The sequence below is a fragment of the Amblyraja radiata genome, chromosome 17 (genome assembly GCF_010909765.2).
Source record: "Amblyraja radiata isolate CabotCenter1 chromosome 17, sAmbRad1.1.pri, whole genome shotgun sequence".
NCBI lineage: Eukaryota > Metazoa > Chordata > Chondrichthyes > Rajiformes > Rajidae > Amblyraja > Amblyraja radiata.
The window spans coordinates 17,338,597-17,361,338 of NC_045972.1; the positions used below are offsets into that span (position 1 = coordinate 17,338,597).

The following is a 22,742-nucleotide window of genomic DNA, read 5'->3' on the forward strand; positions in this document are numbered from 1 at the left end:
GTGAGTTCAGGGAGGGGTAATGTTGATAGTATTAAGGGGGAAATTTAAAGGAATGCATAAGAGCTGAAAAATCCTCAGTTCAGGATTATATATATCACAGAAAAATATGAGAAGCAAATGAGGAGATAGGCGGGGCCCAAACTGAAATTTGTGCATCTTTGTTGGGGACAACTGAAAGATTAGAGGACTAATGATGTTCCTTTATTTAAAACGAGCATCAGAGATAAAACACGTAACTACTGGCGGCTGTGCTCTATGTAAGAGTAAGGGAATGTATTAGAGAACATTTTAATAGATAGGATTGATGTACATTTGGATAAGCAAAGGGGTAATTAGGATAGTTGGCATGGCTTTGTGGAGGGAACTCCTGTCTCATTAATCTGACAGATTTCTTTGAGAAGTTAACAAAGAAGATTGATGAAAGCGGAGCAGTGGATATGTCTAATAGACTTTGGTGAGGTATTTGGGAAGATCCTGCATGATAGGCCAGTCCATGGGACGAGCTTGTTAATTGGATCCAAAATTGACCTGATGATAGGAGGCAGACGATGTTGATGGAAGGGGTCTGAAGAAGGGTCCCGACCGAAATGTCACCTATCCATTATCGCCAGAAATACTGCCTAACCCGTTGAGTTATTCCAGCACTTTTAATGGAAGGATCGTTTTTCTGATTGGAAATCTGTGTCCGCACGGATCAGTGCTGGGACTCTTATTGGTTGCAATATACATCAACGACTTGGATGAGAACGTTACATGTATGATTAGTATGTTTGTGGATGACACAAACAATTGTGATTTTGGGGCTATTGAAGTTGTCTAAAGGTACAGCAGGATATATCTACCTATATATTAAAACTGTGTGTGTGTGTGTGGGGGTGGGTGTATGTCAGATTCGGCCTTTGATTCCTTGGTCCGCCAGCACCACACGCTGAATCTACGTCATTTTTTCCATTTCGCTAGCTAATTCTCTTTTACATTCGCGGATTCACTCCACAAAACATTCTGACTTTTTTATGTACCCGTTTTTTAATACAATCCCCATTCACTCATTTTGTCGCCTCCTGCTGGCCAGCGACCATAACGCCTGCTGACGCCCGGCTCTGCTCCAAAGATGCTGGTTTAAATCGATGTTAGATACAAAATGTCTAACCCTTCTTCAGACTGATGTCGAGACCCTTTTTCAGAGTGATGTCGGGAGAGTACGGGATAAAGATAGAATGTAGTCGGAGACACTAAGACTGGTAGGAGAACTTGGAAGAGGGAAAGGATAGAGAGGGAAAGCAAGGGCTATCTGAAGTTAGTGAAGTCAAGTTCTCTACTAGTGTGAATGGGTGATCGATGGTTGGTTTGAACTCAGTGGCTTGTTTCCATGCTGTATCTCTAAACTCAAATCCGTTAGCTGTAACATTTCAGAAGCAGAATTTTCCTGTGTATAGTGAATAATAAATACTGTCAACAAAATGTGCAATTAATTAAGTTCTTAGAATTAGTGGCAACAATTCAAATGGTGTGACCGTATAAATATTTAGGACTTGGATCTTAACCAATCAATTGAAAAAGAGAACATTCTTGAAGAATATTTTTTGGAACTGGCACAGAAGAGGAGTTGAGGACAGGGCCGATCATATTGAATGGCAGGGCGGGTTTGAGAGATCAGGATGCCTACCGCTGTTCCTATTTTCTTGTGGTGTTGTGCTTGGAAAACTTATTTTATTTCTCAGGTCAAATGATCTAAATGTGCCAACGATAACTCTCAGCCATGCAGAATTTACACTTTCACTTTGATTTAAGAGTAATGTGCAAGATTTTATACTTTAAGAACGATATATAATGTTTCAAATTCAGTTTTTGGACTAGTAACAATCGCCCGTGTTTGTGGGATGCATTAGTCAATGGTGTAGTTGTTATAACCTGGTAGAAAGCAGTACATTAATGGTGATATGACTTTATATGTGCTCATTGATTTACTTATTTCAATTCAGTTGCTCTTGCCATAACAGAAAGATATTGCATCATTTGACTGAAGAACCAAAAATTTGAAGCACGCCACTTTTGTTTTTCACATGCAAAACATGCTTACATTTTATTTTTTCAAGTGTATTAATATGTTTACACCCAGTTCCACCCATCACAAAACTGAACCTGGCCGTTTCATGTGTAGCTGCTTTTTATCTTTCATGCATATGAAGATATTATCAACGTGCATGGAACTCATATGTGGATTTACAGGTAGAATTGGTGGCACAGTGGCACAGCTGCTGCCTTACAGCGCCAGAGACCCAGGTTTGATCCTGACTATGGGCACTGTCTGTCTATATGGAGTTTGAATGTACCCCTTGTGACTGTGTGGGCTTCTCTAGGTGCTCAGGCTTCCAGCCACATTCCAAAGATGTGTAGGTTTGTAGGTTTTTGGCCATCTATAAATAGTCTTAGTGTGTAGGATAGAACTAGTGTATGGGTGACGCTGGTCCGTGCGGACATCAGTGGGCCAATGGGGGCTGCTTCACGATGTAACTCTAAACCAAAGTAAAAGCATGACCTATGATCTTTGATTTAGCATTGAGTTGAATGGGAGCCCACTAGTATAGCAATATGCTGCACAATAGTTGACACAACCCACACTGTACATTCCCCTCATGGTATTCCTGCAGCATCACTTACTTTCTGCAGCCACAGGTTTTACAGTGTCCTACTGGCACTATTGCTGTGGCTGTCCCAAGAGGCTGTGAGAAGCTACAACCGATCACAGTGGATAGCAAAGCTCCATCTGTGGACCACCCTGATGATTCTGAGTCATAGGTCTTTCACAAATTTCATAAACACCTTTGATTTTGAAGCATTTGAAAGGTTTTAAATAGTTAAGAAAATAGAAAATTATTTGGAAAAAGTCAATTCATACCATTTCAACGTAAACTAATTAAAAAATATATAAATAAAAATGAAGTTTAGAAAACCATTATACTGCCTATCTTTAGCTGAGGGATGGTAATACTATTTAACTGACTGGTGGGCAAAGGAAAGTCTATCTAGTCCCTCAGCTCAGGCCAAGTCCAAAGAGTCTGTGCGGGAGCAACTTCCTCATTTTTAAGTTTATTATTATCGTCACATGTACGGAGGTACAGTGAAAAGCTTTGTTTTGCAAGCCATCCAATCAAATTAGATAATACTATAAACATCAATAGTACAGGCATTCCCCAACTTACGTAATATGTGACTTCAGTAAATGTGCACTTACATAAGCAATTCTTTAAGCCCACTGTCACCGACGTGGTTTCTGTGTCGGAGAATCTCTGCGTTGGAGCTCCCACATGGTCTCCACGATGGAGCTCCCCACATGGACTCCACGATGGAGCTCCCACGTGGTCTCCACAATGGAGCTCCCCACATCGTCACCATGATGGAGCTCCCATGTGGTCGTTACCTCGGAGCTCCCACGAGGTCTCCGTATTGGAGCCCCCCGCATTGTCTCCACGTCAAATAGTAAATTTACGCATGTGAGGTAGCACTTCCGTGTCTCAGTGACCTGCATAATATCTGACTTGCGCAAGGGTTTGTGGGACATAACCCTTACCTATGTCAGGGAGCGTTTGTATTATATAATCAGATTTATAATACTATCGAAGTGCATTATAGTGCAAAAGAATGGAAGTCCGTAACATGCTGGCATCCGCACTGCCATGCACATGTTCACTCGCTCAACCAATCTAAATTATATTGGAGGCTTTTCCAAGCTCACATTCCCAACCTGCTTTAAGTCATCTACAAACTTGGATATCTTAGTTGCTACATCATATTTGACCAGTAACTGATGTAAAATCCTATAATTGCAAATACATCTCAAGAGGGATAAAGAACTTTTGCATTTTTTTGATAATTCAGCTACAAAGTGGACATGTGCAGTTACCAGTTCCAACAAGTCTTGAACAAGGGAAATGCTTGTTTGGGACAGTGAATGTATTGTTGTTCAAATTGAGGCAATGCCCTCGAACCCCGGCAAGAAAGCATAATTATTTTCAGTTAACGGCGGGGGATACATTCAAAGAAAATAGAGTTCAGAATATGAACATTGATGGATGACTTCCAAGATAAAACCCAGCTTGGGCCCTCCATGGCAATCTGAGATCTGGACTCAAAATAACACACATCACTTCCAAATTTCCCAATGAGTTTCCATCCTTCTCCATGACAACTATGTGAAACTGAACTAGACTATTCCCAGTGCCTGGGTTATGTATAATGCTGAATTGACCTTCAAATCTTATTTTTATGCCATTTTAAATTTTATTTCCCTGTCCAAAATATGCCTGTTTTCATCTCTCACCTTGCCTTACCTGCTGCTGAAATCCTCACTGGTGTCTTTACCCCAAGATGATTTTTTTCAGTGCTTTTCTGACTGCTCTATGCAGCCCCTACCCTCTCTCCGTCTCTCACACACACACACACACACACACACACACACACACACACACACACACACACACACACACACACACACACACACGCACACGCACACCCAAACATTCTAATCACTCTCTACAATTGTAAATAAATCAAATCTGGCTACCCTTCTTCTTTCTCATAACCTTTAGAATTTAGAGATAGATTGGCCAACGGAGCCTACGCCGACTAATGCTATCCTACTCACTAGGAACAATTTACAGAAGCCAATTAACCTACAAACCTATACATCTCTGGAGTGTGGGAGGAAACCAGAGCTCCCGGAGAAAACCCATGCGGTCATAGGGAGAACGTACAAACTCCAGACACACCGGGCCTGTAGTCAGAATCGAACCAGGGTCCCTGGTGCTGTAGGGCAGCAACTCTATTGCTGCGCCACTGTGCTGCCCTTGCAGCCAGTGACCCATTAACCCACTGCTTGTTGAGCTGCACTGGTTCAGGTAAGCAGTGCGTCAATTTTTGAATTATCATTGTTCCTTTCAAATTTCACTTTCACGATTCATTCATTACTGACCAAAACGTTGTTGCTCACAGCATGAGCTTATACAACCTTCCCCATCATTAATACATTATAATTTAGTTAATTAGTCGGGGCAGCAATAAACTTAATTTTAAAAGAAAGACAAGAGCAAAATTCCAAACTGAAAGTGTTGATATATTTGTATTTCTTTCCAGAGCATGAATGCCAACATGGAACAGAACAACCTAATCACTAGCAAGAAGACCAATGACTTTGAACTGCTAGGAAGGGTACTTTTTGATTTATTTACACAGTGCAAACAAAAAGTGCTTTGAGATGCAAACAGTTTGAAGTCATGATTTCAAGTTCCAATTCTCGTGCAGTATTCACATTAAACAACAGTCAATAAATGCTGGCTTTGCAAGCAAAGCACAAATAGCAAAAATATATTTTTAATAATTGTTACTTTAATGCAGTGTTGAGTGAGTGCTACCTTGTCCATTTATTGCTCTTTCAGAAACAGGCAAATCATGTTTTGCACGTTTTTATTTATACATTTTTAAAACAACACGAGTTTAATTAACACTGAAGCTTAATTTATGCACTGTATTTTTGAAAGATCACACTCAAATTTACTTTATGTGTTTTTGAATTACATGCTGCGTTTCAGCTATGTAATCTCTTGGTGCACCACGAGGTGCCTGTACAGTATGTCTGTTTGTTTAAATAAGTCTAAAAGCTCCATCGCACAACTTAAAGCATGACTTCTGCTGCTGTCTTGCTGTAAATTCTTAGGTCAACTATCCTCACCAAAATCTATTTTTCATATTTACTTCAGTGCAAAACCTTCTAAGGCATGACTTCAAATGAGGTTTATACCTCCTCAGCTGAAAAGCACAAGATTTTTAAAATATTCCTCATAACTCAGCCTCGTGATATTATGGATCGTCCTCATAGCGACTCTTTGAATTCAGTTTATATGTCTTGCTTGGATCTCACTAGTTAAAATCAGATATGGCTTATTAAGTTATTGAACACTTTGATCACAACTTTTGATTTACATTCTAATGATTTAGCTATATATTCATTACAGCACTGTTCTTGACAATAGTTATTGGGGAATCAAATAATCTACTTTTCTGTCACTTCTGTGTGGAACACATATAACCAGCATCTGTTGATCAGTTCTGACCTTAATTAGACAGATATAACAAAGAGTTGGTGCAACCAAGATGGCCTTGTATTGTGAAGTACCATTCTATGGTTCTTGGATGCAGCCATTTTTTTACCCTTGGAGATTCAATTCTTCATTCTCTCTGACTACTAGATGAACCAAAAAGCACTTTCTACGGTGTCTTTTAAAGGATTAAGCACACCCTGTTACAGTGTTTACTCAGAAAAGTGGTGGTCCGCATGATCTGTGGGAAATGATCAAGGCTATCCTTCCCACCACAAATAGCAGTAGAGTCTTAGTCAATAACTGTTTTCAGTGTCAGGCCAGACAGGTATATGAAGTGTAGAGAGCGAGGGATATGGAAACCAGCCAGAATTGTGGCGATATGATTTTATTGAATGATGCACTAGGCTAAGATCTTGCCTACTCATACCGCCATCTCTTCCATTCCTATATGAAGTTTTCTTTCATTGATAGGTGCTGAATGAATTATCATTACATGATGTTGTCCTAATTTATGGGAAATCACCTTTATGGAAGAGAGTTGTCAATGCAATTACATTTCTACAGGTAAGTTTATTTATGTTGTATTTTGTACAAATGAGTAATTTCTGGATAGGTTTTAAACAGAGATTGTTGTTGCTATCTAGAAAAAGGTAGACTAAGAGCTGTAGCATAATTGTTGGAAAAAGCTTTGCTTTTCTTTGTCCGCTGTTTAACTCAATTTTTCACCCAGATGCAATTCATTCTTGCACATGGATTAATGCCTCTGATAAAATAATGTGATTGCTCACAGCTTGAATATGAGGAAAATTTGTATAGTTTAAAAAATTAATAAAATCATTAAAGTACTAATTTAAGAAAAATGCAAAGCACTAGAGGGACTCGATGGGCCAGGCAGCATCTGTGAAGGGAATAGACAGACGCATAACGAAGTTGAGGAGCAGGAATCACAGAAGGGGAGCAGTTAGAGAAGTTATCACAGAACCCCAGTTGAGAGGAGGGGAACTTTAAAGTGGGCATTCTTTGAAGAGCTTTTGCTGTGGAGAAGTAAAATGGAGACACAAGATACTGCAGATGCTGGAATCCTGAGTAAAAGACAGACTGCTGGGGAACTCATTTCCTCAAGATCCCAGCATCTTCAGTTCCTTGTATCTCCAATTATTGATTGAACATATACTTTAATGATTCTTATAAATTTTCTGCTATATAGATGTGGCCTGAGGAATGTTGCCAAAACGATGGCAAAAGTTTTAAACTTTAGGCTTTAGAGATAAGGCGTGGAAACAGGCCATTTGGCCCACCAAGTTCATACTGACCTCCGATCACCACATACACTGGCACTATCCCACACACTAGGGACAATTTACAGTCTTTGGAGTGTGGGAGAAAACCAGAACACGTGGAGACAACTTGGTCTTGGTACAGTGACCACGCGGTCATGGGGAGAACATACAAACTCCATACAGACAACACCCATAGTCAGGATCGAACCTGGGTCTCCGGCGCTGTAAGGCAGCAACTCCACCACTTTGCCACAGCGCCACCCGAAGGTTACCCACCGGTTTTTATTTTAATTAAATAGATAATAATTTAATAAATGTAAGCGCAACAGAAAATTAAATATACACAGGTTTTGGAATTTGAAATGTTAAAAAAAAATGCTGGAGATATTCAGTAGGTCAGGCATAACAATGGAAAGAGAAATGGAGTTAATATTTCAGGTTGAGGACCCTTTATCAGAAGTTGGAAAGAGAGAAAATAAGTTATTTTTAAGTTACCCAAGTGGGGAGAGAGGGGAATAAGGACGGATGGTACAAGAGAAATATCTCTGGTAGGGTGAGGCTAGCATTACCATGGTGATACACTGTTTAGAACGCTGTGTGGTGGATCATTTGATGAGGAGAGAGATAGTGAGAGAGAGAGAAAAAAGCACCAAAAAGATATGTAAAAGCTGTGAAATGTAAGTGAGAGCAACAGCTTAGAATGGAAACCAAAAGAAAAACATCTGTATGTGCTCCCTGTGACCACATAGGTATTTTCCAGGTGCTCCAGTTTTTCCCCACATTCCATAGACCTGTGGGTTTGCAGGTTGTCGATATACACAAAGTGCTGGTCAGGCAGAATCTCTGGAGAAAAAGGATGGGTGAAGTTTCGGGTCAGGACCCTTCTTCTTCCCCATCGTTTCTTCAGAGATGCTGCCTGACCCACTGAGTTACACCAGCACTTTGTGTCTATCACAATCACAATAATACTTTATTAGCCATGTTTTGCAAAATACGAGGAATTTCACTTGTCAAGTCAGTCATACAAATAAAAGGCAACAGAACACACAAAAGACATTTTAACATAAACATCCATCACAGAGACTCCTCCACATTCCTCTCTGTGATTGAAGGCGAAAAAAGTTAAATCTCTTCCTTTTGCTCTCCACGGTTGGGGGCCTCGCGCCCTCCGTTGACGGGATGATCTTGACTCCTCTAGTCGGCAGCGTTTGTGCCCTCAGTGTTCAGGCGATCAGCTCCTGCATCGGGGGGATGTCACCTTCCCCGTGCTGAACGATCGAACCCCGAGTTGGGGCTGGTCGAACATTCCACGACATTGGAGCTCCCGACATATACGGCCTCTCCCGAGACTGCGAGCTCCCGATGTACAGTCCGCAGGCCATGGTTGGAGCCATCCCAGGCAAGGGATCGACTCCGATGCATTGGGACTCAAGGTCAGTCCGAGGAGGCCTCCAGCTCCATCGATGGTAGGCCGCAGAGCGACCGGAGACTGCGATCCGAAAATTAATCGGATATATAATCCGTTTAGTTTTTAGATCGCATTGTCCGGTATCTATCTTCGCTATATACCAGCAGCTGCAGTTCCTCTCTACATAGGATTGTAGGTTAATTGGCTACAGTGAATTAGCCCTAGTGTGTAGGATTGAACTAGTGTAGTGATCACTGGTCAGCGTGGACCGAGTGGACCGAAGCACTTGTTTCCATGCTGCATCTCTGAACTAAACTGAACTAAAATATTGCAACTGTTCAACAATTAAACAATATTTGTTGCCAGAGACAAACTGAAGTAATATTGGGGTTGGATAACCCACAACAGCTCAGGGCAATTTTGATTCAAAGAAAGACGAGTATGTGAAATTGTTTTAGGCAATATTAATAAAGAGATGCCCTCATGTCTTCCCATCATCCAGGGACCCAATCATTAATGCTGGGTAAAGCAGCAATTCAGCCACACTTTATCCAATCGACTGTATTGCATTTGGTGTTCACTATATTGTCCCCTCTACATTTAGGAAATTAAATGTAAACTGGGTGACCACTTTCACCTGCATTGAGTCCACAGCCACTTTAATTCTCCATCCTTCTCCCATTATGATCTGTCTGCGCGTGACCTCTTGCACTGTTTCAATGAGGCCTTCATCTAGGCACATTGGCTTCAGCGTTCAAAATCAAATTCAACCATTTCAGGTAACATTTTTTGCTGAAGAACAATATGTTTTTTTTTGCTCAATACAGAAAATTATTATTTTATTGCAAGGCATTTGGAAACGTACATGGTAAGATGGATAAGGGCCAAACATGGGCAGGTGAGACTAGCATAGATGGGCATCATGGTCAGCATAGACAAGTTGTGCTGAAGGGTCTGTTTCCATGCTTTATGACTCCAGACTTGGATTGTTTTTCACTGGAATGCTGGAGGTTGCGGGAAGACCTAATAGAATAATATAAAATTATGAGAGGCATAGAGAGAGTAGACAGTCAGAACCTTTTTCGCAGGATCAAAAAATCAAATGCGTGAGGCCATAAATTTAAGGTGCTAGGGGAAAAGTTTAAAGGAGATATGCGGGGCATGTTCGTTACACTGAGTGGTGAATTCTTGGAACACATTGTTGGGGGTGGTGGTTGGGACAGATGAGTTTGTGGCATTTAATAGAGTTTTGGGTTGGCACATGGATATGCAGGGCACGGAGGGATATGGATCACATGCAGGTAGATAATAGTTAGATGGCATCATGTTTGGCACAGACATTGTGAGCCAAAGAGCCTGTTCTTGTCATGTACTGATTTTCCATGTACACTCGAATGCAATGAACTTCCTTGTTCCCATGAAACTCAGAGTATACATTATTCATAGTCATGATAGAAGCAAAAATAAATACAAGAGCAAATGTAAAACATGGTGCACAGATTGTGGTGCAATCTGAAGGAGTGCAAAAAATATTCTGAAGTGTAATAATGGAATAACCCAATGAGATGGAGTTTAGAATAAGAGAATGTGGCAGCACCTCCATAAAAGAGGCGTGAAAGAGGTGATTGGTTCTGGACTCTGATAGCCATGGGGTATATGTTTGGAATCTGCCTTTCAACCTGCTGTATCTCCCACCAGAAGGTAGAATAAAAGAATAGGGAATGGTCAAGGCGGGAGGCATCCTTGACAATATATCTGACCACAACATGGTTCACCTCTTACCCAGGTATAAGCCAATCGTCCAGAGGCTGCCTGTGACCACAAGGTCAGTGAGGGGTGTCACAGGAGGCCTATGGCACTCTACAGGGCTGTTTTGAGGTCACAGACTGGGACGCACTCTGTAATCCCCTGTCTGTGATGGACTTATGGACTGTGTTACCAGCTACATAAAGTTCTGTGTGGATAACGTTGTCCCTGAGGAGACTGTACGCTGTTTCCCCAACAACAGCCCTGGGTCACCAATGACATAAAGGCCCTTCTCAACAAGAAGAGGGCCTTCAGGAATGGTGACAGGGAGGAGGTGAAATGGGTGCAGAAAGACCTGAGGTGAGACTGAGACAGGGCAAGGACGACTACAGGAGGGAGCTGGAGCTGAAACTTCAGCAGAACAACATGAGGGGTGTGTGGAGTGGTATGAAGAGCATTACAGGCTACAAGTTGACCAGTGGCCTGGGGAGGAAAAACAATCAGGACTGGGCCAATGAGCTAAACCTGTTTTTTAAATAGATTTGATGGTGGGGCCTCTGCTCCCCGACAGTCTCTCCCCTTCAATCCCCCTGGTCCACTTCCTCTGCCCTTCCTTTGTCATGCCTGACCATCAAGGCTGAACAGGTGAGGAAGGAGCTGAGCAGACTCCCTCCCCAATCTTTGCACATCCCCCAAGCCTTGCCACTCATAACTTTAATTTGTTGTTTCATGTATTTTGCGTTTTGTGTATTTTGTGTTTTTATGACTGTTGGAAGATCAATTTCCCTCCTGGGATAAATAAAGCTCTCTTGTATCATATCACATTGGTTAGGTTGCTGGTGATATGGATGCCTTGAAACTTGAAGCTGTTGACCATCTTTGTAACTGTTCCATTGATGAGAACAAAGTTGTGTTCACCCACCCACTCTAACACTCCCTCCCCAAGCCCCTCAAAAAAACAAATTGTTTCTCCTGTGGACGTTAAGGGCAAGGTTGTTGTGTTGTTGTCTGACACTGTGGCATAATGTTCCCAATCTCTTTCCTGCAATCCGCCTCATCATTCTTGCATATCTGGCTGATAGCAGATGTATTTTTGATAAATTTAAAGATCAAAGTGGCACTGTACTTGAGCATACATTCTTGGTGTATATTGAGAAGAGCAAGGGACTGAGCACACATCAATAAGGAGCACCAATGATGAGGATAAGATGGAGGAGATGCTATGACCAGATCAGGAAGTCCGGAAAACTGACGCAGATGGTGGCTGCAATGTTAGAGTCAAGAGTGTCTTATTGTCATACTAGACTAAGTGGGACCCGTTGGATCCCAGCTTCACACGGGAGGGCTGGTCCCCCAACACAATATCCACCTCTCCACCAATTCCAAGATTGCTGGCCAGTGTGTTGGGGGGGGGGGGGGGGGGCTTTCTGGATGGCTAGCATGGGTGTTGTGGGGCGAAGGGACTGGTTTCCGGAGGGCTAGTATGGCTATTGTGGGCCGAATGGATTCTTGGGCTGGCAGCTCAGTCACTCAGGCCTGGCAGCTCAGCAACTCAAGCCTGGCAGGCTGGCAGCTCAGAAACTGCCAGAAATTCTGCCGAAAACAGGTGAGAGTTGCAAAAGGCACACAGTTGCAAAACGCACATAGTTGCAATAGGCACACATTTCCATAGCCACACAGTTGCAAAAGGCACAGTTTAAAAACACATAAAGGGCAGTCACAGGTCAGTATTCTCAGTGTTCCGTAGATTTCCAGCTCAGACTGAGAGTCGTGACCCTCTCCCTTACCCATCTTGCAGACACTGAGACACTGAGCCACACTTCAGGATTGTATAGCTCCTCCCCCTCCCACTGGAAGGGGCGGGCCTTCATGGCGTGATTGACAGGAGAGAGAATCTCAACATTTTTTAAACATTAATAAGTTTTTTATTTTTCATCGATGGGAAAAATCCTCTGGCCCGGACAGCTGGAGGGGACTCTGAGTAAGATAGCCAAAAATCACAGCTGTAAGTGGTTGCTTTTTTTCTAAAATCAATATACAGTGCAAGCAGGAAGTGGTCAAGTTTAGACTTTTAATTATATAGATGTCTGGACGGGACAATGTTACATTTGTTACAATGGATGGTGTTACAGTCACAGTCATAGAGGCCGACATCAGAAGATCCTTTAGGGGGTTGCACCCTCGGAAAGCGCCTGGACCTGATGGTATACCCGGCCGAGTTCTCAAGACCTGTGCAGACCAACTGGCGGGAGATTTTGCAGACATTTTCAACCTCTCACTTCTGAGGTCTGAGGTTCCCACCTGCTTTAAGAGGGCATCAATTATACCGGTGCCCAAGAAGAATAAAGTGACGTGCCTCAATGACTATCGACCAGTGGCACTAAGGTCTGTGGTGATGAAGTGCTTTGAGAGGTTGGTTATGGTGCACATCAACTCCTACCTCGACAAGAACCTCGACCAACTACCGTTCGCATACCGCCACAACACGTCAATAGTAGATGCAATTTCACTGGCTCTCCACTCCACACTGGACCACTTGGACAATAAACACACCTACGTCAGGCTGTTGTTTATAGACTACAGCTCGGTGTTTAATGCCATCATCCCTTCCAAGATGGTTACCAAGCTACGGAACTGGGCCTCTGCGCATCCCTCTGCAATTGGATCCTCGACTTCCTCATCCACAGACCACAGTCCGTTCAACAATTAGTACGGGAGCACCTCAAGGCTGCGTGCTCAGCCCCCTGCTTTACTCACTCTATACCCATGAATGCTTAGCCGGTCATAGTGTGAACTCCATCATCAAGTTCGCCGATGACACCACTGTGGTTGGACGAATCACAGATGGGGACGAGTCAGAGTATAGAAGTAAGATCGACCGACTGACCAAATGGTGCCAGCACAACAACCTGGCTCTCAACATCAGTAAGACCAAGAAACTGATTGTGGACTTTAGTAGGGGAAGGATGAGGACCCACAATCCTGTTTATATAAACGGAACGATGGCGGAGATGGTCAATAACTCTAAATTTCTGGGCGTGCATATATCAGAAGATCTTTCCTGGACCCAGCACAGTGATGTAATTGTAAAGAAGGCACATCAGCGACTTTATTTCCTGAGAAGATTACGGAGATTCGGCATGTCTAAGAGGATTCTCCTAAACTTCTACAGGTGCATGGTAGAGAGCATTCTGACTGGTTGCATCGTGGCCTGGTCCGGCAACTTGAACATCCAGGAGCGAAAAAGACTACAAAAAGTTGTGACCGCTGCCCAGTCCATCACCGGCTTTGACCTCCCCACCGTCGAAGGGATCTATCGTAGTCGCTGCGTCAAAAAGGCAGCCAAAATCATCAAGGACCCACACCATCCTGGCCAGACACTTATCTCACCACTGCCAACAGGAAGAAGGTACAGGAGCCTGAAGACTGTAACGTCCAGGTTCAGAAACAGCTTCTTCCCCATAGTCATCAGGCTATTAAACACAACGAATAAGCTATGAGTTTTGAACTGCAAAATACTATATTATTATTTGTTATTTGCACTATATTTGTTATTTATTGAACTTTTCATTTTTTTCCCGTTATATACAATGTTTCCATATTCACATATTCTGTTGTGCTGCAGCAAGTAAGAATTCCAATGTCCCATCCGGGACATATGACAATAAAATGTTATGTCAAAGAATTGAGAGATGAGAGTCTAGTAGCTTAATAATCAGTCTACTGTATCAACTAAACATAAGGAATCTTGTAATTTATCCATTCATTTCAGGTCTTGGAAAATATTGCAGCTTATTTTAGTTTCAATCCTAATATTGATGAAATACACCATCATAACTAATTCATCATTTATGTTATAAGATTTATGCCCCATTCATGTAACAGAATGTTAAGTGCGTACATGCCTACCATTCAGTAACTTTGTTTGCATCACTTCTAGTACTTGCGAACTGCGGGGTCAAAGGCAAATATTTTAATGAAGAAGATGACGACTTACCAGATTCAACCTGCAAGCAACGCGCACGAGTATTACCACAACATAGATGAGCAACTTTGCGACTATTTTCAGGTAGATGTCTTGATTGACCCAGATCGGAACAATGTGATGTGGTACTTTAAATCTGCTTACTAAGGATTATCATAAGTATTATTAATTGTAAAACAATAATTGGAAAAACGGAGTACCTTCAGAACGGGATATATTGCCAGGATGGAGAAACAATATATAACAGGGCTTATAAAAGCTAAAAAAAAATCTCATTACATGACTCATCCAGAACCAATGGTCTATGATAAGAAGTGCTTTATGTTCAAAGTACATCTAATGGGGGACTAAAGATTGACACAAAATGCTGGAGTAACTCAACGGGACAGGCAGCATCTCTGGATAGAAGGAATGGGTGATGTTTCGGGTCAGACCTGAAGAAGGGTCTCGACCCGAAACATCATCCATTCCTTCCATTCAGAGATGCTGCCTGTCCCGCTGAGTTACTCCAGTATTTTGTGTCTATCTTCGGTGTAAACCAGCATCTGCAGTTCCTTCCTACACATCTAATGAGGACTGCACGATAAATCAGCTTTTATCTGATGCTGAAAATTTAACAATGTGAAATGAAGGAAGTTTTTAGATCAATGGAGAGACAAGTGCCTTTACGAAAAATATATTTGGAGTCCGCCTCCAGCAGCAGTAATGTTGTCCTTTTCTTTATTATCTTTAGGCCTGGGCTATATCAGTGTCAAAATCAAGTAGTTCTGGAATGTGGAATGCACTTCTTGTGTCAGTTTTGTCGGGAGGAATTACAGGTATGTGACACCCATTTGCTGGGTGCCTCTTTGCAGTTGGTTGGGTGGTCACTAAATGCTCTACCAACATCCAATCCAAATGTTCAGCCATATATGGTTATGCGCAAAATGTTTTTTTGCGCATTAACCACTCCTGTAATTCTTCAAACGAGAGGAAGATCCCCTTCTCGTAAATATCTCCCAGCGTTTTAATTCCTGAGTTTTCCCATTGTGCAAACGCCTTATCTAAAGTAGACGGTTTAAACGTGGGATTGTTGGCGATTGGTAAAAGGAGAGAGAAATTTCTCAATTTAAGAGTTGATTTCAACTGTTTCCAAATTCGTAGGGTGCTATGAAATATCTGATTTTTCTCATACGTTGATTTATTCAGATGTATTGGAGAAAGAAGAATCGCGCCTATATTGAAAGGCGAACAATCTTCCCTCTCCATTTTTAACCAGTTTACTTGTTGACATGTATCATCCATCCAGTAAATTAAATTTTTAATATTAGTTGCCCAGTAATAGAAAAGAAAATTGGGGAGTGCCAATCCACCGTTTTCTTTAGGTTTATATAAATGTCGTTTGTGAATTCTATGAGTTTTATAATCCGAGATAAAGTTTGTAATCACAGAATCAAGTTTTTTAATAAAGCTTTTAGGGAGATAAATCGGTATTGATTGAAATAGGTAAAGGAGTTGTGGAAGGAAGGTTAATTCAATGTTCATCTGCCTTTTTCATGGTACCGTTGAAAAGGTTTTGACGTGGATGACTACCCTCAAGTACTTCGAAAGTTACGCAGAAGCAAAATGATTGTGTGTTAAGAAGATTTACCAAAATGAAGATACAATAATGGTGCCAAAACATTAATATATGTAGTTTGCTAACATAATCTACTGAATTCTCACATTTCTTCCAAATATTTATTTGACAGAATGGACTTCTGAGCTTTTAGCAGATGTTGCCACATTGTACAGCACCTGTTCAGATATTGTGTCTGCTGATATTCCAGTGTGTGTGGAGGTAAGACAAATCTATATTGTTCCTTTTATTAAAATGTAAGAATGAATCTGAGTATGTTTGGTGAGGTTGCAATGGAAGTGTGGACTTGCTAGAATGAAACACAATGAATCAATGACACATTGCTGTTATTTCCATGCCAGTGATAAAGAAAGAGGATGGGACCAGAAGACATAAGACCTATTTGCAGACAGAAAGCCAAGATCTATAGTTAAATTCGCTGTTGTCTCACAGTACCAGAGACTCAGGTTCGATCCTATCCTTAGGCGCTATGTGTGTTTGCACATCCTCTGACCACATGAGATTCCTCTGGGTGCTTCAGCTTCCACAAACATCCTCAAAGACATGTGGGTTTGTAGGTTAATTGGCCTCTATCTATTATGTGCGTAGGGATTGGATGAAAAAGTGTGATAACATAAAATTTGTACGAATGGATAATTGATGGTCAATGTGGACTCGGTGCAGCAAAGGGCATGTTTCCACGTTGTATCTTTATTTTTTACCCAAACTAATTTGTTAATTAACTTTTTACAGCACAAATTAGATTGTACTTCACTGGAACTCCTTGAGAATACAAGGGGATTATTTGATAGAAAATGGGAGGAGATTGTCGTCCATCCATGTGCCATTTTATTTGGTCAAATGTTGGGAAGGGCAATTCTGGGTTGTTATCTTCTGGGTCACGCAGAGATGTATACGAGCTGCTGGTCTAAAAAAGACATTGGATGCCTTAAACATAGACAATCGAGTTTTAGCATAGTTTTTGGACACAAAAAGAAACATTGTTCAGATTTTGTTTTTACTTTAGGCAATCGCTGAAGCCATTCGAGCCCAAAAAAAAAGTACGGAGTTTCTCAAACTGGATTCAGAGGTAAAGAGCAATTCTGGGGACCAGATAATATGGAGCTTGTGGGTGTGTGGTGTTTAACAACAACTGTGCCTTGGCAACATCATTTCAGAGTTAGCTAAGTGAGATGGTTTATTGTTTAGATGATACCAAAACTTACTTTACTGGGCAATTAAGAAATTAATTGAAAGCAATAATTGGATGCATGCATAACAAATGGTTGAATTACTACTGGTTGGTTTTGCATCACCTGAAGCTGAATTTCACTCCTGTGATGGTTTCAAGTTGTAATTCCACTTTCTGAAATAAAATTGTTATTGTAAACCAAGCATAGTTTTCTAGAGAACACTTTCCATGCACCTCATCCCAAGAACAAGTCATATTTTCTATAACTGGAAATAAGCTTGAAAAAAAAACATTGTCATCTGTGTAATCTGACCAATGGTCCATAATTAAATGGACCACAAATGCTGCTGGAGTAATAAGACTTGCTTGTATATTTTACTTGTGGATATCTTTGAATATCAGCATACATTTCTCATCCTCATGAAAGGGGTCACAGTGACCCGGGTTCAATCCTGAACCTGAGTGCTGTCCATGTGGAATTTGCACATTCTCCTTGTCACTGCATGGGTTTCTGCCAGGTGCTCCGGTTTCCACTCACATCCCAAAGGCTTGCAGGTTATAGGTTAATTGGCTTCTGTAAATTGACCCTGGTGTGTCGGGGGTGGATGCGAATGGGATAACATAGAACTAATGTAAATGGATGATTGATGGTCAGCATGGATTCTGTGGGATGAAGGGCCTGTTTCCATGTGGTATCATCAATCAATAAATCAAGATCACAAAAATTAGGTCCTGGGTTTCCGCCACGGACTAGACCATTTTGCCTTCATGAAACAACTGCATTTTTCATTATCATAGTATTTCTACATCAGCTCAATTTTTCTGCTCTCTGTCTGTATCAGTTGATTCTCTTAATATTGTGAAGCCAATCTATCTCCGATTTCAGTGAAAGCAATGACTGATCCACTGCAGAGAATCCCAAAATTTAACTTCCTGCTGAATGAAATGTCTCCTCATTTCATTCCTATATTGTTTACTCTTTATACTGAGACTGTGAACTCCTGGTTCTAGGTTCCTCAGCCAAGGGATTCTCTGTGCACCCACCCAGTTGAATCCTGTAAAAACGTTGTTAGTTTCACTGAGATATTATCTGTTCTATGAACCACCCAAAGGAATTGCCTAATGTTATTTTTTTAGGATGTTGCAATACAAAATGCAATACAAAATGTCCTTAATCCTTTCTAAACACTGCTGAATAACAAACATGGTAAAATAATCAAACTTTTATGAAATCACAGCCCTTTAGAACATCTTAATTTAAGGTTCAGAGAAATAAGGTACAGAGCATTTTACTTTTTAAGTATAAAATTAATACCCATGTTGAAAGTGTTAAACAGTTCCAAAGCCATCCAACTATGTGGATTTTGCAAATAACTTTTACCCACAATTTCATTATACTTTTAATTTCTGGTAGTCCTTTTACCACACCACACCGCACCCCTGGAGTTGGATAAACAACAGTAAATAATTTATTAAGCAGGACAGAATAGACTACCAAGAACTAAATTGGAGGTGGCATTAATTGGAAATCTCCAATTTATCTGTATCACTAAAAGTCTGATCTTGACCGCTTCCTATTGTTCTGTATATTGATTTTAGAAAAACGCTGCCACTTACGGCTGTGATTTTTGGCCATCTTACTCATTTTTGGCCATCTGCTGCGTAGGTCAAGAAGATTTTTCCCATCGATTAAAAATAAAAGAATTATTAGTGTTTAAATAATGTTGAGATTCTCTCTGCTGAAGACCACGCTCCTTCCGGAGGGACTATAAAACCCGGAAGTGTTGAGTGCCTCAGTCAGTCTCTGCAAGATGGGGGAGCGAGAGGGTCACGTCTCTCAGTCTGAGTGGTGAATAACACTGAACACATGTCTACTAAACTGTGAGTGGTTTTACTGACCTGTCAGTGCCCTTAATGTGGTTTGAAAATATAGTTTGGAAATGCTAAACTGTGTTGCCTTTGGTTTGGAAATGCTAAACTGTGTTGCCTTTGGTTTGGAAATGCTAAAGCCGTGTTGCCTTTGGTTTGGAAATGCTAAAGCCGTGTTGCCTTTGGTTTGGAAATGCTGAAGCTGTGTTGCCTTTGGTTTGTAATTGCTAAAGCTGTGTTAAAGTTGCCTTGCCTTATTAAAGTTGCCTTGCCTAATTAAAGTTGCATTGCCCAATTAAAGTTGCCTTCCCTTCTATATAATTCAAAGTCTTGACCACTTCCTGTTTGCACTTTATATTGATTTTAGAAAAATCGCTTCCACGTACGGCTGTGATTTTTGGCCATCTTACTCCGAGTCCCCCTCCGCTCATCACGTGCTGAGGATTTTTTCCATCGATGAAAAATAAAAGAGTTATTAGTGTTTAAAAAATGTTGAGATTCTCCCTCCTGTCAATCACGCCATTAAGGACACCCCTTCTGGTGGGAGGGACTATAAAACCCAGAAGTGTGGGCATGGCTCGGTCTCTGCAAGATGGAGGAGGGAGAGGTCACGACTTGCTGTCTTTAGTGGCCTTGCACCCTGCTTGAAGTGGTCGGAAACTGCACTTGAATTTGGTGTCCTTGCACCCTGCTTGAAGTGGTAAGAAACTGCATTCGAATTTGGTGGCCTTGCACCCTGCTTGAAATGGAATTTCAAGGAATAGCCGTGAGTCATCTGCCAGCCCACCAGCCTTGAGTGAGTGAACTGCCAGCACAACAGGCTTGAGTGACTGAGCCGCCAGCCCAAGAATCCATTCTATGTCCATACTAGCCCACAACACCCATACTAGTGCTCCAGAAAGCCCCCTCACTGGCCACCAATATTGGAATTGGTGGAGAGGTGTAATTTGTGTTGGGAGACCGTGTGATGCTGGTACCCAACGGGTCCCACTTAGTCTAGTTTATTTATAAAATAAGACACACAGTGCTGGAGTAACTCAGCGGGTCAGGCAGCATCTCTGAAGAACATGGATAGGCGACGTTTCAGGTCTTAGTTAATTATAATCTATTCTATTATAGGTCAAATGGCTTCTCTGATGTATACATAATATATATTATAATTATTTATTATAATTTATAATATAAGAATAATATAATATGAGAATGTAAAGTTTAGGTATGTTGCAGAGGGGAAATCTGGACTACAAATTTATTGCAATCTTTCTTTTAACCAGGCAGCAATCTCTTGGCTGCTGTCTCAGGAGAGTGGTGAAACTGGTGAGAAATTCCAGAATTTTCTACAGAAGCATGGTTTCCGCTGCCTCAGAGAAGTAAGTATTGTGGTACAATCCAAACAATGTGGACGAGTTGACCATGCTTGATTTTACAGCATTTAGAAAACTAAATATGCAAGAAATTCATTGTCACATTACATTTTCCATGCCCAATTTTGTAATTGGGAAATTTTTTTAAAAAGCGCAGATTATTCCGTATAACATTTGGATTGGTCCAAGTATGAATAGTTTCAGGTTGCTGATGCATAAACCAGCTCGTCTACAAGATCTCATAACATACTTTTATTTTGTATGTGATTTGAGGAAAGGATTTAAGGTATGGTTGGTAAATTAGTTGATGATGCAGGAAGGTGGGAAAGTAAGTCATGAAGAGGACACAAGGAACCTACAAACAGATGTAAATTATTAAGTGGAGGGTAGACACAAATGCTGGAGTAACTCAGTGGGCCAGGCAGCATCTCTGGAGAGAAGGAATGGGTGACGTTTCGGGTTGAGACCCTTCTTCTGACTGATGTCAGGAGAGTGAGCGGTACAGAGATATAATGTAGCCGGAGATAGTAAGACTGATAGGAGAACTGGCAATGGGTAGTGGATGGAGTGAGAGGGAAAGCAAGGGCTACTTGAAGTTAGAGAAGCCAATGTTCATACCACTGGGGTGCAAGTTACTCAAGCAAAATATGAGGTGCTGTTCCTCCAATTTGTGCTGGGCCTCACTCTGACAATGGAGGAGGCCCAGGACAGAAAGGTCAGTGTGGGAATGGGAGAGGGAGTTAAAATGGTGAGCAACCGGGTGATCATGTAGGTTTAGGCGAACCGAGCGTAGGTGTTCAGCGAAACGATCGCTGAGCCTGCGCTTGGTCTCGCCTAAGTGAGCAGGCAAAGATCTGGCACATGGGATTTACTGCAGGAAAATGTGAAGTTGTTCATCTTGACAGGAAAAATGAAACGAATACAGCATATTATCTGAATGGTGAGGATGATGCTTTGTGTGATGCACATCCACAGCTCACAACTCTGCAGTTAATTGCTGTCTTTGGTAGAGGTTATTGGGGTGGAAGATTGCAACCTTCACATGGTCCGCCTTGTTTCGAAGAATGCAATCAATCCGGTGTGCACAATCAAATAAGATCAAATAGGACAAGTTGTCCTACAATTTTAGGCTGTGCACGCCATACACAAGAAGAAGAAGAAGATGTTAGAGGTTATGTTAAACCAAGTTGTGATGCATCCCAATAGGATGCTCTCCACAATGCGAAGCAAGTTCCACATTCCAACCACACAATGACATCTCAGCAGTTCGTGACCTTAACTATATTCTCGACATTTTTTTGCAGGCTGAACTGCATGAAAAATCATGGAGGAATGATCCAAAAAAATTACTACCAGCAATCCAGGCAACTTTGCAGAGTTCCAAGCCCGCTGTTAAAAAAGCAGTGTGGTGTCCAGAGGAAGCTATTGGTTCCTTGAAGTCTAAAGTTACATGGATTGGAAAGTATGTGAAATAAGTTAGCATATATTGCTGAAACATATTGGTCTTGAATTCTGGAGATGTACCATATAACCATATAACCATATAACAATTACAGCACGGAAACAGGCCATCTCGACCCTTCTAGTCCGTGCCGAACACGTATTCTCCCCTAGTCCCATATACCTGCGCTCAGACCATAACCCTCCATTCCTTTCCCGTCCATATAACTATCCAATTTATTTTTAAATGATAAAAACAAACCTGCCTCCACCACCTTCACTGGAAGCTCATTCCACACAGCCACCACTCTCTGAGTAAAGAAGTTCCCCCTCATGTTACCCCTAAACTTCTGTCCCTTAATTCACAAGTCATGTCCCCTTGTTTGAAACTTCCCTACTCTCAGTGGGAAAAGCTTATCCACGTCAACTCTGTCTATCCCTCTCATCATTTTAAAGACCTCTATCAAGTCCCCCCTTAACCTTCTGCGCTCCAAAGAATAAAGCCCTAACTTGTTCAACCTTTCTCTGTAACTTAGTTGCTGAAACCCAGGCAACATTCTAGTAAATCTCCTCTGTACTCTCTCTATTTTGTTGACATCCTTCCTATAATTAGGCGACCAAAATTGTACCTCATACTCCAGAATTGGCCTCACCAATGCCTTGTACAATTTTAACATTACATCCCAACTTCTATACTCAATGCTCTGATTTATAAAGGCCAGCACACCAAAAGCTTTCTTTACCACCCTATCTACATGAGATT

At 41.5% G+C, this 22,742-nt stretch overlaps 1 protein-coding gene across 1 annotated transcript in view; it reads left to right on the plus strand.

The window, feature by feature from the left end:
• The window catches only part of LOC116982541 (putative phosphoenolpyruvate synthase), a 113,061-nt gene that overhangs the window by 73,321 nt on the left and 16,998 nt on the right, over positions 1 to 22,742 (plus strand). The window contains exons 23-30 of the mRNA XM_033035803.1: positions 5,134 to 5,208; positions 6,570 to 6,662; positions 14,473 to 14,601; positions 15,251 to 15,335; positions 16,248 to 16,336; positions 17,142 to 17,204; positions 20,450 to 20,545; positions 21,844 to 22,001. Of these exons, the coding sequence (XP_032891694.1) occupies positions 5,134 to 5,208; positions 6,570 to 6,662; positions 14,473 to 14,601; positions 15,251 to 15,335; positions 16,248 to 16,336; positions 17,142 to 17,204; positions 20,450 to 20,545; positions 21,844 to 22,001 (788 nt within the window). The remainder of the gene's footprint in view (positions 1 to 5,133; positions 5,209 to 6,569; positions 6,663 to 14,472; positions 14,602 to 15,250; positions 15,336 to 16,247; positions 16,337 to 17,141; positions 17,205 to 20,449; positions 20,546 to 21,843; positions 22,002 to 22,742) is intronic.